Source organism: Electrophorus electricus, chromosome 16 (genome assembly GCF_013358815.1).
Source record: "Electrophorus electricus isolate fEleEle1 chromosome 16, fEleEle1.pri, whole genome shotgun sequence".
NCBI classification, from domain to species: Eukaryota; Metazoa; Chordata; class Actinopteri; order Gymnotiformes; family Gymnotidae; genus Electrophorus; species Electrophorus electricus.
In genome coordinates, this window is record NC_049550.1 from 16,801,031 (window position 1) to 16,819,360 (window position 18,330).

At 38.2% G+C, this 18,330-nt stretch overlaps 1 protein-coding gene across 2 annotated transcripts; it reads left to right on the plus strand.

Annotated features, from left to right (window-relative positions):
- The first annotated feature begins 1,112 nt into the window (after window positions 1-1,112).
- Window positions 1,113-14,000, plus strand: LOC113591737 (CMRF35-like molecule 8). 2 transcript variants are annotated; one of them, XM_035535185.1, is made up of 5 exons: window positions 1,113-1,245; window positions 3,995-4,318; window positions 11,090-11,188; window positions 11,306-11,356; window positions 13,310-14,000. In XM_035535185.1, exons 1-5 carry the CDS (start codon window positions 1,206-1,208, stop codon window positions 13,333-13,335), a joined length of 540 nt encoding a protein of 179 aa, XP_035391078.1. In that variant the 5' UTR covers window positions 1,113-1,205; the 3' UTR covers window positions 13,336-14,000. The 2 variants fall into 2 exon arrangements, with proteins under 2 accessions (XP_035391078.1, XP_035391079.1); XM_035535186.1 differs by having other exon boundaries at window positions 4,001-4,318.
- Window positions 14,001-18,330: the final 4,330 nt, after the last annotated feature.

Below are 18,330 nucleotides of genomic sequence, written 5' to 3' on the forward strand. Positions count from 1 at the left end.
GTAACAAAACTGAGCAGAAATACAATTCTCTAGTTTTAAAGGTGTGTGATTGAAGTGTTTGCAGGTTCTCATTCAACACAACCAGAAAATGTGGTTGATGTGGGTCTCATTGATGTCACATAGACTACAAAGTGTTCTTTGGATCTCCATGAGAAGACTGAATAATATCCAGAGGCTACCAAATAGTGAAGTGTGGTGTATCTCTCCAGAAAATTTCCATTGCTCCAGGGTGCAGTGACAGCATACTTCAGTGAGTGAAACAACAGAGTCTGAATGCATGCAACACACTTGGTATAGCAAGATATTCACAGCACCAGTGTCATGGTATCAATGTCAAGGGAGTGCACATGCTATTTACTGACATGTGTATTTAAGTTGCTCTGGAAAAGAGCATGTGCAAAATATGGAAAATATATGATGGAGTGTTTGGACATGCTACAGCGCTCAGCTTACTCACTCTGTGTGTATGCACAGTCTACCACCGTGTGACTGAGATGCTTCCATTTTACAATAATAGCAAGTACAGTTGAGCAGAACATAAATTTTACCAACACACTCTGTCAAAGTCTGCAACCTATTACAGGGCCTAATTTAAAGTCACTTTGCTCTACAGTATGACCCAATCTACTGTTCTGTTTATGGAAATTACATTTATATTTATGTGTTAGCAATGAGTATAACTGAAACACCTGAACTCAGAATTCAGGAGGAGAGTTTGTGTGAGTCTGTGTGAGCAGGGGAAATGGATATCTGTCACATTGTAATGGCAGAGTGAATTTGCTGATCTAGAGACAAAGAAATAAAATAAAACAGAGACAGAAAGTTGTGATGGCAGTAGAGACACATAGTTACTGTACCAGTACTTCTGGTTGGTATTAATATTCAAACTGAGAACTGAGGATTGATATTAGAAGAACAACAAAAAGCCAGTCATTAACGTAATCCACAGTAAAACAATAATGATTTTGTTCAATTTACTGGTGTTAATACTCCTACAGAAAATTATGCATTCTGTTTGACACTAGCTGTGAAAGGAAGTGGCTGTTTTTGCCATCTTCCTGTGGTGTGACAGAACCATATATGCAGATAAACAGACCAGACACAGAAGCAGACAGACACATACAGATGCGGCCATGAAATGTTCAAACGCTTTAGCTCAAACACTCATCTGATGTGGAGTAAACAGACATAAATGTGAACTCAGAATGAAGACCCTCCTCATGTTCAGCTTTTACCTGATCTCAGGTAAGTACAGCTGCTTCAGATCAGAATCACAAAATTAAGGCATTACAAACCTTAAAACAACCTGAAAGTGCATTTCAATTGAGATGCATGACCATCTATAATGAATAAGTGGTATAATAAAAAGGTGAGCCAGTAAAATCAGGGCTTTAAAAAAATAATAATAATCTTAGTTAAGGTCGCTTAACAGTACATGAACAAAATTAAGGAACAACTGGTTGTCTCTTAGTTAAGACAGAATTAGATCATGGTGAACATGCACACAAGATGCACAAAGAGCTCAGCCAGTGGATCGCCGACATCATGATATGTCAGAGAAAACCATGAAGGAACGAACATCTTTGTTCACCCCAGCTGAGCAGGAATTGTTCGTTAAACTGCATAAATTGTATGCTGCAAAAGAACATTCAAAACCACAACCACAATCTGAGAGTCCTCAGCAGAAACACATAATTTAGTCTAAAACCAACTGCAAGACCTGTAGGACAGAGCCCAGCAGTGACACACTGACACATGCACAAACCTCAGCAACCCTGTAGTGCCTAAATGGTTGGTCGTGTTTTAATCAGGGGCCATGCTTGGAATCTTTGTAGTTTTTCAAAAGATTGGCATCCTTGCTGTCCAATCAAAATGCTACCACTGTGTTGAGCTCCAGTAAAGCTCTTGTTTCATATCCGCGAGCGTCTGACTTTGCCTGGTCTCTCACAAAATCTTGAAAACAATAAACTTTAGAGTAGGACACAGGGTTTGGATTTGACTGCTCCATTACATCACTTCATATCCATCTGACTACTGCAGTTATGGGGCTTATTTGCTTGTGATTGTTTGGCAGTGACACAGATTGAATAAGATGCGGTTTTAACAGTTAGCCATGTTGCCTTTTTGAGCAGAGAGCATTTTTGTTAACTACAGGATCTGTCAGGACCATCACAGGAAGTGCATGCACTGTTGGGCCTCCCTGGTAACATGGACATGCTCACAGTACTGCTGATGACACGCTTGTGGTCAAAACCATGACTATTAAAAACCCGTGAGAGAGTCCTCCTCACAAACACGTAATTTAGACTATAACCTTATATGAGAAAAAGCTAATAAAATTAATATGTAAGAAAACAAATTAAAAATGTTTTTTTCATTGACTACACATTTGATAAAGCCTAGTAAACACCATGTCCAGTTAGAGTGCAGCTATAAACTAGCTCATCTGTTGCCATGGATAATTTTGGTAGATTCTCCAACTCCTGAACGGGGAGGGGGGGAGTTTGAGTCCACTGTTCGTTGCTTCTGGCAGCAACTGCAAGACCTGTAGGACAGAGTCCTCTCAGCCCAACAGAGAAACAGACATATGCACAAACCCCAGCAACCCAATTGTTTTGACCGCTGTAAAATTGATGTATCATTCAAAGATCTTGAAATGTCAATAAACGTAGACATTCCTCCCAGCTGTAGCTCATGACATGAACGACTGAAGTATTTGGGGTTTTAATTCACCCTTCACTCAGTTTATAAGAGATGCGGCGGTAAGAGAATCCCCACTGCTGTTTCACATAGCAGCCATGTGCTGTATAATACAGAGAATGCCCCCATCTGCTGTATAACATAGCAGCCAATATTAAATTCAATTTCACTTTCAAGTTTAACTTTTATATTTTCAGACTCCATAGAATATGACAATACAAAGATAATGTTGTGCTATTCATTTATGTGGGAGGGGGGTCTTGAAAACAATAAACTTTAAGGTATGTTTCGTTTGGATTTGACAGCTCCATCATATCACATTATATCCATCTGACTACTGCAGGTACTGTAGTGGTACTGTGATACTGTGCTTCCTTCCTGTTCCCTTAATAAGGCTGAAAGGAACCTGCTGAAAATCTGCATTTTTTGCAACTGTTCTATTATTTATTTCCTGTCTTTTTTTTAAACAGTTAGTGTTTAGCTTGCCTTTGCTTGGCAGTGTCCTCATTTGATTTAGATGCAGTTTTAGCCATTTTAGTCTTTTGGCTTTCTTGATGACCACAGAATCCACCTCGTGTGTTAACATAAGCACCCTCACAAGATAACTGTTGGGCTCCTGTAGAAACATCTTCCAGCCTAAAGCAGCACGGTCAGTGAGCGTTCTCACGCTCACAGTACTGCTAATGACATGCCTGTGGTCTTCACTATAACAACAAGGGGTTCACAATCACGCTTGCCTTCATAAATGGAGGTCACTGAGGAGATTGTACACTTATACTGTTGTACACTTAGTGCTTCACTCTTCAATGTCTAATGCCACATTTTACTAATTTCATTATTAATATGAGCACAAGTACATTTATTATATTAGTTAATTTGGTTGTTGTACAGAAATAAATGCACCTGTGATGTATGTCGAGTAACGTAACAGGGGCTGTGATATTTAAAATCTGCCGGTACAACATTAGTTTTGAACCCATTTTGGCTTCAAACGTCATCTCCTCGTACCTGCTCTTATCAGAAATGCAAGAGCAACATGGTGTTTTCAAGTAGTAAATGAGAATCAGATAGTTGATGTTTCATTATACATAGAAAATGATAGAATTTAATATCTATTATTATTGGAAATGTGAATGGAAGTGAGACTGCAGACATAAAATACATAACCTTTAATAACATCTGTAAATTAAATTTACCACTGATAAACATCTGCAAATATACTTCAAAATAATCAACAGTATTAGCAGTAACAAAATAAGACTTCGCTTACATAGATGTTTGTCATATATCTCAGTGACAGGAGACTCCACCAATGAAGTGACAGCATATTCAGGAGGAGGAATCAGGATCAAATGCAAATATGACGACGGACATGAAACAAACAAGAAATATTTCTGCAAGGGTGAAAGTACACCATGTGCTGACCAAATTAAAACAGGAGCCAAACACACATGGGTGCATGAAGGCAGATTCTCTGTGCATGATAATACCAGTGCTAAAGTCTTCTGGGTGGTCATGAGAAACCTCACAGTGGAGGACTCTGGAACCTACCAGTGTGGAGTGGATATAGAGAGATGGACAGACACATACAGACCAGTGAAACTGAAGGTGAACGCAGGTGAGTTTTCATCCATGTCCTCTATTACTGCTCTTCTTCATCATACTACCTCTTCCAGCATTATTTGATCACAGAACGATCCCCTCTCACTGTCACGTGGTGCGGCCCGCCATGTGCAGTGGGAGTTAATTGTTTGTCTCGTTTGTAACCACGCCCATGTTGTTTAGCACACACCTGCAGCTGTTTAGTCTTGTTATGTTGTCTGTATTTAAACTGCTGTAGGGGTGTGTGCTTAGTTGTCAGTCATTGCATCTGTTCACGTTATCTTTGTTTGTTCCTTTTTTCAGTGTTGGTGTTTACGTTATGTGTCAGTGCCACCGTTGTATGTTAATAAACGTTTGTCACTGTCCAGGGAGTCTGTGCGTCCTGCAGCACTCGGGCCGTTACATATTTATGACCAACTTCAGGGAGGGTGAAGATCCAAGCTCTCATACAGGACTCATTATAACAGTGTGATGTCAATATGCTTTTGGCAGGTGGTGTGGCCTCTAAAATAGTGACTGCATATGCAGGGTAGGAGTCACCATGAAGTGCAGATATGAGGATGAATACAAAACCAAACTGAAATCTTTCTGTAAGACTGGATCAGTGGTGTTTAGGTGAAAACAACAAACTCAAACAGGGATTGGATGCGTAAGGACAGATTCTCAATTCATGATAACAGAAGTGTAGGATTCTTTAATGTGTTTATCAGAGAGCTGAGTGTAAATGACACTGGAACATACCAGTGTGCTGTTAATGTATCTGATCAACTGCTCACCTACACTGAAGTGAAGCTCAATGTAAAAGAAGGTGAGGAGCTATTGATTTGCACTTTAGCCCTGATAATGTGAACTATGGGAAATTATGTGCACATCAGGAAGATTTAAAAGCTTTAACTTCATGGCATTTAGCTGGCACTTTTATCCAAAGCAACTTACAATTATGACCAAGCAAGGGTCTTGCTCAGGGGCCCAACAGTCATACATTCTCAGTGGTGGGGCTTGAACTAGCAACCTTCTGATGACTAGTCAAGGAACTTAACCACAGAGATACCACTGCCCCCCCCCAAAAAAAAAAAAGGTTTTGGGAGTTAATGTCTTAGGGTTTTCTTCTCAATGTTTTTTGACAGACTCATGCTGTGGAAATTCTATGAGTGAGACTCTCTATGTAGGAGGAACTGTAAACATCAGCTACAGATTCTCAGAATCCACCAGAAGTGACCCTAAGTTTCTCTGCAAGAGTGTGGACACTGCTGTTTGTACTTATAAAACATCAATTACAGAGAGTAGAAGATGGATAAATGAGGGAAAGAGTTGTACTGTATGATGACAGAGCAAAACAAATTCTGACTGTAACTATCAGAAATGTAACAGTACAGGACTCTGGTACAAACTGGTGTGGCGCTGAATCAGACTGGGAATCTGGTCATGGATACAAGGTTTATATCATAGAGATCTACTTGAGAGTGACTGGTGAGTGGACACCATATTGAACAATTTTGTAGCATTATATTCAAGACTGAAGCAGTGAAGTAGAGGGATCAATATAATTTGCATTAGTTTTGGAGACTAATACTGAATCTTTTATCCATACTGTATGTTGACCAGCTAAAGCAGGTATTTTACTATAAAAACTCCAGTTTAGAAATGCCATGGGACGCTCCCCCCCCACGAGTCACGAGCTACGGCCTGCGGTGTGTGTCTGTGTTTAGTTAAATGTGCAAATCATGTCCTTCGTTAACGTTTTTCTTAGCCAAACTTATAATTAGAGCAAAACAATTTTAAGAAGACAAATTATATACAGAGTGCCAGAAATATGTAAGTCCATGCATGCAAGTAGATGGTCTGTATGCTATCACAAGTAATCAATGAATTATCAGATGAGGAATTTGAGGACGACCATTTCAGAAACTACAGGTTACTAATTAAAAGATAGAAGCGTATATACATGGTAGGAGAGTTCTCTCTTCCTAGTCTGGGACACCCACGCACATAGTTTATAGTGATCTATAAATTAATTTACTGACAAGCATTTCCAAATAAGTCACCTCATTGCTGAACACATAATATTCTGTGAAAGACAGGAAGTAGGAAGACACTCCCATATAAGCTCTTCTTCTTCTTCTTCTTATTATTATTATTATTATTATTATTATTATTGGCATTTAGTTATAAATGTAAACAACAACAACAACAACAAACTATTTGTTAGCCTTTTCTTAAACACAGTTTACAAAGTCTTTTACAGAAAATAGAATGAATAGAGGTATAATAAAGCTTATTACATCCTAAGATCTATAACCTCAACAAGAAAGTAAATTAAAAAGAAAATGTTATTTAAAGACAATTTAAAGCTGCATTTCCACCCATCAAAGTGCAGCTGCACTGAAAGCCAAAGTACCCTTCTTCTTGAAAGTGTTTTAAGTCATCATGTCCATCAGGTCATCTGGGAGAGAATTTCAGAGTTTGGGGCCATAGCAGCAGCCTCAGAGCTCTATAGTTAGGTGTTGGGTACCATCAGCATGTTTTTATCAGCTGATCTAGGGCCCTTGATGGTGTGTGCCTCATAATCATACTACTGAGATATAGAGGGCCAAGACCATGTAAGCACTTGAAAGTAAGCAGTAGTATTATAAATTCAATTCTAGATGACACAGTTAACCAGTGCAACTCTTTAAAAATAGATGTAATATGAGCTCTCATCTTGTAAACATAAATGTAAATCTCTCATCTTTGCACATGCTAGTACTCTGGCTGCTGCATTTTGAACCCTCTGTAGGCTTGAAATAGCATTCATAGGAAGAAATGGGAGCAGTGCATTAAAGTAGTCCAGACATGCAATAATTGCATTACAGTAGTTCAGACGTGCAATCATTGCATTACAGTAGTACAGACGTGAAGATACAAATGCATGGAGATTTTCACTATCAGTTGCTGTGAGGAGACTTCTGACCTTGGCTACATTACAAAGATGAACACTGTTCTGGGGACAATATGGTATTTAAAGCTTACATCATAGGCAAATTTGACATCTTGGTTCTTGATATAGTGTTTGATTACCCATTCAGGACTTGATATCTTCTAGGTAGTTAAAAATCAAGTCAGTGGAACCGTAGGGGTAAGGCAGTAGTATTTTTTTAATTCCCTGACTTTGGAATGCACCATCATAATGAAGCCCTTTTAACTGAGGAACTGAGAAAGGGCTAAATGAGAACACTGCCGTTATTACTGTAGCCATGCTGAAGACTTTATAGGACCCAGCAACCAGTATTTCTGCACAACACTGATCATTATTTCTGTAATAATGTTATTAGTTTTACATCATTATTTCTGTCTCTGGATGTCTGGGTTCCTGCAAGTGTACATGACATTCTCAGAATAACAGAAGTGCATGTAGGATGTGTGTATGGGTGTGAGAGAAACCCCATATATAACCTGTTAACTGTAACTGTAAATTTAACTGTAAACATGTCTCAGCAAAGCACAATCCACCCACTGATCTCTAATGAAGCTGAGGACTCTGTGATTTACTCCAAAATGACCTTCTAAGTGTAACCAAAAAACCCAGTCTGTCCACAGTCATCAAGAGAGCAACACATAAGACTGAACAACAGCTCATTTAATCATCCATTTAAAGGCTGCAAACAGTTGAGAACTCAGGAAAAACTCTTCCCTTAGAAACTGCATATCTATCATAACAGTCTATGCACAGCTGACTTGGGGAGGTGTAAGCCACAGAGTAATTGTGAGAAGACGACACTCAGAGTAAGTGTGAGGAGGAAAACACACAGACTAAGGTTGAAGCAAAGAAGACACTGAGAGTAAGTGTGAGGAAAAGACAACACTCAGGGAAAGTGTGAGGAAGAGAAGAGTAAATATTTGTAGGTGTTCAGATCTCCTTACTCAACTTATGGAGCCGTTTAAAACTCTCAAGGGAGTTTTTGCCAGTGAGCTGATTCTGCACACAGGACTCTCAGTAATAATATGATAATATACATGTATCATGTAAATGTTATTCTATTTGTTCTGTTTTTGTGGCAGTGGAATTTACCTGATGAGTTCAGGAGGAAACAGTGTCATCTGGTGGAAATAATATGCTTTTTATATTAATATGCTTTCTGATATATTAAAGGTTTTTATTTGTAAAAAACCTTTTAACAGCTACAAGAAATTGTCCAAGCAGATCTAATAACAGGGTGTCTAGGACAGACTCTAACAAAAAATGATGTGAAATGTATGCCTACTGTATGTGTATGTGTGTACATGCACATATGTGTGTGTGTGTGTGTGTGTGTGTGTCCATGTGTGTGTGTGTGTGTGTGTGTGTGTGTGTGTGTGTGTGTGTGTGTGTGTGTGTGTGTGTGTGTGTGTGTGTGTGTGTGTGCTTGTGAATTAAAGAAAAATGACAAAGTGAGGGAAAATAGGAGAAGGTGACTGTATATTTTAAACTCTGTATAACACAAAACACTTCCCTCAGTACTTAGTTATTCCAAAATCACAGACAGACACACCCAGTTCAGCACAAATGGCAGCCACACTCTACTCCTGCTGAACTGACCAGAGTATGTTTACAAGGGAGTCTATTGTAACAGGTACCACCTTAGGCCTTTTAAAAAGCAACATCACTGGTGTCAATAAACTACAGGTTTATTAATACAATTTAACAACCATAAATTAAAATACAATGAGTGGAAAATCTGGTTCAGCATTTCAAGCACAAAGGGCTTCACTGACATTTAACGTGGTCACCATCACATATGTGCATAAATCACTTTGTCAGTACAATTCATGATATTCTAGTTTATTTCCACACCACGCCTAATAAATCCCTGCCATAACATTCTACATCACAAGAGCCTGATCACTCCCTATGATCTTGTATGCTGTCAGTTTATCATTATATGAGTCAAGACTTCTGACATTATTTATTCAACTGGACTAATTACATATATCCATTTGAATATGAATATGATGATAATGAATCCATATGAACAATAGTTTATTGTGAGTAAATTTTATGATAAATTATAATAATATGAATTATAAAATAAATTATGAATTAATAAGACTGCTACTTCCACTTCCTCACATACTATGCATTACTGTGGCGTCAGTGTTATAAATTAGATCTAATTAATTTTTTAAAATGTATCATCTGAGTAAATGTTTGAATATAAATGTTTGACTCCAAGGTCAGAGAGCCAACACGGAGAGCCCAGACATACATAGTAAACATAGTACACAAGCAGCAATATGAACTAAACAACTAAACAACTAAACAAGCGAACACATAACAGGCTAGGAATACAGTTACCACAGGTAGAGAAACCACATACAAGGAGTAGATTAACAAAGACCAGCAACAAGACTGAAAAAAACACAGGGTATATATACACAAGTAGAAGTGAGAACTCACAAGAAACAGGGGATTTAAATGAGACAGCAAAAACCAAAACAAGGACCGGAACAGGAACGGAGAAAATGAAACAATGAAAAAAGACTATGGAGGTAGATGGTAGGAAGGGACCAATCATGACAGACAGACGACAGGAAGAGTAAACACTGAATCATTCATTGTGCTCACACCATTCAGATGTGGAGTAACTGAGGAAAAAACACAAAAGTAAAATTTAATTTTATTATGTTATAATTTTTCCTCAGAAACACATGATAAGTTATTAGTGTATACAGTCTATGCTGAAAAGCCTGTTGCACTCAGAGATTAAGTTTGTAGACATACTCTACTGCAGCTGTACTTGTACTGCAGCTGCAGTGATGCTCACTGACCTCTAGATGGCAGTACTGGTATGCTGTACTGTGGCATGGACCTTTGACTAACTGGGAATATCTTAACCTCCTCCGCTTCCCCTAGGGGGTACAGTCCCCAAAGGGATTGTCGTTTCTGATTGAGAGTAAGCTTTGCACAAATTGGCTCCTGCTTCTCATAGGTATGTGAGTGATTTGATTGTAAAAAGCTGGTTTCTGTCTGTAAAGAGTCCTTCTGTTGAGAAAGGTACTATATAAATGTGTCAGATAAGTGAAAGTTTGAAGTTTGGATACATTAAACTCTACTGGGTAAAATTGCTACAGGTCAGAGGGGACCAGACAGAGGGCCCAATTTAGCAATGCCAGTGTGCAGAAAACCTTCCCACGAGAGCAGCAGAGCATACAACTGTGGAACCAGCTGCTGATAACTGTACAGCTCCTTATTTGTGAGAATGTTTCAAACAAAACATGAGACTTTTTAACCTCAGTGGAGATAAACAAGTAAATAAGCTGAGTGCATCATTACTGCAGGCTGTTTTAGAGAAGTTGCACAGCAACTGTGAAAGCATCTGAGAACTCAGTGTATGACATAACAACACAGATACAGACAATACAGTTGCTGTGTTGGTCTAATGTAAATCTGCTAAAGACCAGAGATTCTCTCTGAATGATGACACAGCAGCCAGAGTCTTCACTGTCACCATCACTGATCTGAGATCAGAGGATGGAGGAAAATACTGGTGTGTGACACAGCAGAAAGTGCATGATCACTACACAGAGATTCTGTTAGTGGTTAAAGTGGGTGAGTGATGAGCAGATAAGGACAATTATGATCATGATGATGATGATGATGATGATGATGATGATGATGATGATGATGATGATGATGATTAACTGAGGCAATTATGTGATGCTGGGATTTATAATACAAAATATACAACTGCTCAAGATAAAAAAGCAAGATTTTTGTGTGTACTGAATATGAGAAATATTTGAAATTTAGAAGTCTGTTTCTGTCTTTCAGACACACCTATGAATGTTACTGTCTCACACTCCACCTACACCCCTCCAACACCTGATCCCAGCACATCGGTGTATACTGAGTCCACATGGTCAACTGGAGGTAGGCAGAGGTAGAAGGTAGACATCTATCTATCTACATGCCTAAAAAGGGGTTTTTACATCTCCTTTGCTATGTTTTGATCATACGGTTTATAATGTCCCACTGTTCTTTTTACAGCTCACACAGTAAATGATGTAAACCTCCAAAGCAACAGTCCCTCACTCCATGGTATGTACCATTGTCAGGCTGAACAGGCTGCAGTTCAGTCGAGTGTAGTTTCAGTAAAACAAAAGATTTACTGATAAAAGCTCACAGACCAGGAGGACATTACAGAAAACAAAGTAATAAACAGGCAATGATGAAAACTATTACAGATATCCATGTTAATTTTCAATCTGGAAAAGCAAAGAGCGTCTAAGATCCAGCAGTTAATGTACTGGACTAGTGAGCAGAAGGTTGCTGTTTCAAGCCCCAACATTGCTAGGTTACCACTGTTGGACCCCTGAGCAAGGCCATTCTCATTTGCACATGTACTTGTTCACTATAAGCTTTTCTTTTTTGGAATAAACACTAACATTAAATGCTGTAGAAAATTTTCTCTGGATGATGTAACAGAAGGCTGAGTCTTCAGTATTACCATCACTGATCTGAGATCAGAGGATGGAGGAATATACTGGTGAGTGACGGTGTAAACACTGATTGACCAATACACAGAGTGTGATTAAAAGTGGTCAGTGTAAGATAGAGGACACTAAATTAATTCTTACTATTAGAATATATACATATTCTTAAACACTGATACTGTCCTGCTAAATAGTATCTCAACAGGAATATAGAAATATAATCAAATAATCACTGTGAGTATGAATAGCTTCACATGGACCAAGTAGGCAAGTAGTTTAATGGTTCATATATGTTGGGCTGTTTTTATACACTTTGAGTTTGGCAGTTCTTTAACATGAGAGAGAGAGACAGAAATAATGAGAGAGAAAACAAGCACAGCACCACCATAGAACAGAGAGAGACACAGGAAGTCTTGCCATGGTTACATATGAGTTTGAGCCATGCGACTGACCACTGCAGGTTAGAGTGTGAAGAGCTTCTGTTTTCTATAACTGTCATGTCTCCTGTCCAGCTGAGATGTTTGTCCTTAGCATTTTACAGTAGCATTCACTTCTTTAAAATGAACCCTCTGTAATAATGGCTTTCTGCTTGCAGTTATCTGTGATTCATGCAGGATCATTAGCTAAATGTAATCATTGTTTTCCACTGACAAACAAATTTTTAAAATCTGGCTGCTTGAACATGGTTGTGAACTCCTGTCCACTGTCTCTAAGTAAGATTTAAGTAACACTGGATTTTTGAGAAACTTAATGTTTCAGCTGTAATGTCATCTTTAATATTTCCAGCTGCATCTATATAAAATAATTAACATTAAATTCCAAGATGAATGGAATGTATCTACTTGCATATTTCCTGGAAATCTCACTGGTGTAGATTCCTGTGAGCTGTTCCTGAGCCATTTCAGTGGATAGCAAACTACACTCTATTACCTAGGAAGGATATGCTTATGTGAAACATAAGTTTACAGAACCACAAATTTACAGAAACTGAATTAATTATGGTAAAGAGTAAAAGCTAAAAACCTCTCTTTCAGTTTAGATGGCAGGCAGGGCCGTGAATGACATCACTACAGGGACGTGACACACCCGGCCCGGCTCAAACCACCTGATCTTACTCTACCATACCACACAGAGAGATAGATCCCACATAATGTGTGAACTAATTATGTTAAATATCTTTATGACATTTAACTGCTTGTACTAAAGAAATCGCCATTTTTAGATGTGACATTGTGCATCTGCTCCACTTTCACTGGTAAGAAATGGGGTTCATTAGGCCCCAGTGTGTCTAACAGTGACATCCTGTTGCTGCCCTCTACTGGCTAGAAATATACATGCATGTGGATAGCTGAATCAGGAAGCTGGGAGGGGGGCTTCTGGAGGAGGATCATGACTGTATTACAAAGCAGGCCTCTACTGGAACAGAGATACCAGTTTCACCAGAGAAACATGCATGACAGATAATGCTCTAGCTGAAGCATTTTATTTCTTAAAATTTATAACAACATTTTGATGCAGACTCAAATAATTATTGTTATTTATTATTTTTTTCTCTCAGGTTCCACTTATTGTCAGCAACTATGAGGAGGTAAAAAACACCAGAAGTCGTTCTGTCTCAGACAATCTAATTCCTACAATCTACTGTCCGTTTACCCAAAAACCCCTCTGATCCCTCCCAGACTGTTTATGCCCAAGTCCAGTTACCCACAAAGCCTTGTACTATGTATACCACTGCTCAACTACCATCAAACACCTATCAACAGAAAACTACTCTATGGCTGAGTTACCCACAAGACTCTGATGCTTCACAATGAATTTCTATCAAACTCTTCATAAATTCCATGACTCAATTACCCACAATTCTCTCTGACTCTTCAGTGAGTGACGCATAGCAGTCTGCTGGGACAATGGTGCAAGGTCAATCTTATGCAGTTCCATAAGAATTCAAACATGGTTTAATAAAACCATCTTCATTATAGACCTGGGACCATGTGACTATAATTCCTGTCCATCAGGTTTATGAATATGGTTAGATTGACGTTTTATTTTTATCTGTTCTTAGCAATAATGAGGAGCCTCAGTATTCTGTAGCAGTATACATATCTATCTGAGCAGACGTTTTGTTTCTTTTGATCAAGATGGTGTGTATAGCTGATGTGCAAGCTAGGAAAGCTTTCATGTCTAAGATAAGATAGAATCTCTCAATTTTACTTGCTATTAAAGTTAACAATTTGATATATATTGTTATGGCTTGCAATGTATTTAAATAATGCAGTTGTCTTACTGCTTTATTTTATAACTTTTTTTATGTATGTTTTGAAAAGAATATAGCTTTTTTTTTAATTAAAATATTAAGATGGAGGGGTGGTGTACTCTCTCCCCTGTCAGTAACAGTGACAATGGCCAGTCACAGGTTTCATTTTGCTTTCTATTCTGATTTGCTCCAAGGTTCCTCTTACTTATTACTATGAGAAAATTAACACTAAATGCCATTTTAACTATTTTAACCAAAATAAACTCACATTAAACTCCCATTACCACAGTTTATTCTACTGTTCATCTAACCTCAAGGACTCTTGGGTCCTTCCAGAACAGTCAACACCAGGTCCTTCAAGAACTACTGAATGGTGTTTAGTTTACCCTAAGCCCATCATCTGACCAGAAAATATTTTGCCTTGTTCAATTACTGTGAGGTTGACACAGCAGGATCCGTTTGCAGATTTATTTTTAGACAAAACAGTAAAATCCACAGAGCAATAATCACATGAGGTTAAAAAACCCAGGAAAACAATGTAATGGGGTAAGATAAAAACTGAGGGCAAGCAAAGTTAAAACCTGAGAGAAAACCCTCCAGGTGATATAAAAGGCTCAGAATCCCTCACAAGAAAGTTGCCAAGCTGTCACAACAATATTGAGGAAAATGAGTGTAAATAGCAAAGATAATGAGTCCTTATAATCTACAGGTGAGTGTAATTAGAGTGTATGGCAACCAGCCCTGGTCGTGAGAGATGAAATTGCACACGGGGTAGGATGCTCAAGCAGTGGCATGCATGCCAACGGCCCACAAAGACAAACACTATATCAGGACAGCAGGATGAAAAATCACTTATCTGATTTGCATGTCCAGTTAAATCTATTTGTTGTTCATCACTGGTAAAATGGGCTGTGTATTAAAATGGTGATGAAGCGCAGCAAATTCACAGCTTCCTCCCTCATGAAAAAGGCAGTCTGTCTGCAAAGTTGCCAGGTCATGGCCTAACAAGGCAGACCCAACGGGGTGATTGTTGTTGATAATACATCTATTAGGATGCAGTCACATGAGTACCATAACAAACCTTTCTGCCAAAAACACTGCCAGCATGTCTGGAATACTGGACATGCTCATATAGTAGATGAACAGTGAAGCTGATCCCAGTGAGGCAACTCTTGAATTTCAGACTTATACCTACACACACACACACACACACACACACACACACACACACACACACTATTTTTTTTTCTTTGTAAAAGCCTAATGGGTAACTTTTTTAAAAGAGAACATTTTTTATTTACATTGTGGCATTCATTCATACTTAATAATATGAATAATAACATCTCTTATCTACAATAAATGAACCTGGCTAGCACCTGAGCATATTCTTTCCATTTTGTTAGTTTCTGAAGCGGGTTTAACATGTTTGCGAGTAAAGAATCCCACAGCGGCATGGTTGCGGTTTTATTTTAATTGGTACTGCAACTCCTTTAGTCACTCCTGCTTTGTAATGTTGAACGGTTATGTGGGTAGGTCATGTACTGTTGTTATTTCACAACTGAAGTTTATGCATAATGTTGAACCAACAGCAGAAATGTAGTATTTGTTTCTATGCTCTCTATGTATTTATTCAGTGAATGAAGGAAAACTTTGACATCCAACAGAAGGCACTGTTTCTCTTATTCCCTCTATCACTTGAAAGGAGACAGAGTGTAAATGTTGATTTGAGTGTTACTGAGATGCTCTAGTAACAGTGGATATTCCCAACATTAGTGTTCCCAAACAAATACAAATTTTAAATTTATGGAACTATAAAAATAGTTTGTGTTGCAAAATAAGATCTTGACTCTAAATTGACTCTAAAACCAAATCTCAAAAAGAGAAATCTGCACTCTTAGATTACAGACTTCGAGGTTTTATAGTACCCAGTGAATCTCATATCTGAAACGATATCAGTCCTTGGTGATCTTGCTCATAGTTTTTGTATGGAAACAAAATACTCGCAGACTGTGCACATTTTCTGTATTGTTAACCAGGTTTTTCACCCCTTTCAGCTACATTTACTGAACTTACTTTGGTTAGTAGTCAAGGTGAGGGGAGGGGGGAGGTTTAGCATCAGCAGACAGGAAGCGGCCACAGCCCAGAAAACTAGACATAAATACAGAGACGTGAAGAGAGCTATACATTATAAAGACACAGTTTCACTCCAAAGACAACAAAGGGGAACCTCCAGGAGTTTGAAGATGAAGTGGACAGGAGTTTATGTGAAGAGAAATGAAAGTGAACTTCACTTCATCATCACAGTGATGTTCATTGTCACTCTCTACATGGTTTCAGGTCAGAAACACTGTTCTAAACTGAAAAATGAATGTCTGTGTTTAACTTAATCTCATTCCACCTAGTAGTCTGTATAAGTAATAAAGTTCAGGTTGAAGTTTCTAATTTATAGAGCACTTGGTAACCTTACATACTTTAGAAGTGAGAGAATTCGGAGGCATTAAATGATATTAGACATATGATTGAGCTTCTTCAATTTGATTGGCAGGTCAAGTAGGCAGATTTGATGTGATTGGCTGCTCAGAAGGTAGTCTTATGATTTTCTGCAGCCATCAACAGCATGGGGTGCATACAAAATATTTTTGTAAGATAACACAAAGCAAGTGTATAAATATGTTAGGCATGCAGAACCAAAACACGTGGGTCAGTAAAGATAGGTTTTCATTGTTTGACTCCCTTGAAGTACTTGTGGTGAGATTTAGTCAGCTGAGCTTGCAGGATTCTGGGGTGTATCAGTGTGGAGAGACTGGAGTATGGCATTATAATATGAACCTGATAATAAGCAGAGGTGAGAAGCTCTGATAAATCTATCAAACTGTGTCATTATATTCTAGTATAATATAATAGCCTTAAGTAGGCCATAATATCATTTTGTATGGCTGACAGAGCCATGCTATGTATGGGTTAGCACAGTGCATGCCTATTTGAAAGAGACTGTCACTATCAGCTGCAACTACCCAGAGACATTTGAGATGAACAGTAAGCACTTCTTCAAGTTGACTGACAGTGTTAAAGTCATCTGTGTGAACAACAGTGATGTGTAAGAAGCTGATGGTACAGTTTATTCCTGAAGCATCAGGAGCACAGGGCAGTCTATCCATTATTTTTCCTTCTTACCATAAAAAAAATTATCACCATGTTATTGGAGAGACATATACATTTTCCCAAAGCTCAATTCCATTGTGTAAAACTTTGAAAAAAAACAGCTTGCATATATATATTCACATTTGTTAGTTGTATTTAACACTCAGATGTGTTACTTGGCATGAGAAGACAAATCTTTATGCATAATATGTGTAACTGACCATTAACAAAACTTTAAACTGCAAAGAACAGGGCGAGCTAAAGACAAAGTCACAGAGAAGAAAAAGGCACTCAGTTCAGGCTTTGACTTTCTAACCACAAGCAGATCTTTGGTTTTTCACAGGAAGACAGACAGAACAAGATAAACACACACAGAGAGAAAGCAAGCAAGCAAGCATCAGATAAGATGCCAGATACTAAATGTATCATATCTGGCTGATATAAGAACATTAGATTAAATTAATCAGTATTAATATCGGAAGATGGAATTAATGTAGTTTAATTTTCTAAACAAGTAAAAGAAGTATCACCTGCAGAAAAACCTGTGGCATCAAGACTGAACACAGCCAAGACACCAACTGCCACAAACACACCTGGCCACACAGACTTTAGTAAGAATGTATTCTTACTCTTTCATCTCTCTGTCTGTCCACAAATTTTATGATGATATGATGATATCATAACTGATCCATGTTTTCTACTTGTTCAAGTCCAGGCAAACAGCTATTAAGACAACAGCCAAAGTAATTGACATTTGACACTTGACATCCAGGTCCCTGCACAAACAATTTGAAAGTAGGTTGATTACAAGGTGACATTTATAGATTAATTCTGCAGTGGACATACTCTGAATTTGGGACCATTGTGTGAAAACATATAAGACATAAAACCTTGTACACATGGCAGAAACTGCAGTTTCCTCTGTGGGAGGTCACACAGATACATTGCTGTGATACATTGCTTATGGCTCAGGGAATTCTACTGAGTGAATTGTTCTTAGTGAATCACAGTGACTCATATTCAGTTAATCATATTCAGTGTGTCATACTCAGTGAATCAGAGGGGACTAAGCTGTAACCTACCACATATATATTTATGGGAACTGTTATCATTTAGTTCTGTTAATGCTGGATGGCTACTGACATGTTCAGCTGATACACTAAACACTAAATTTTATTGGTAGT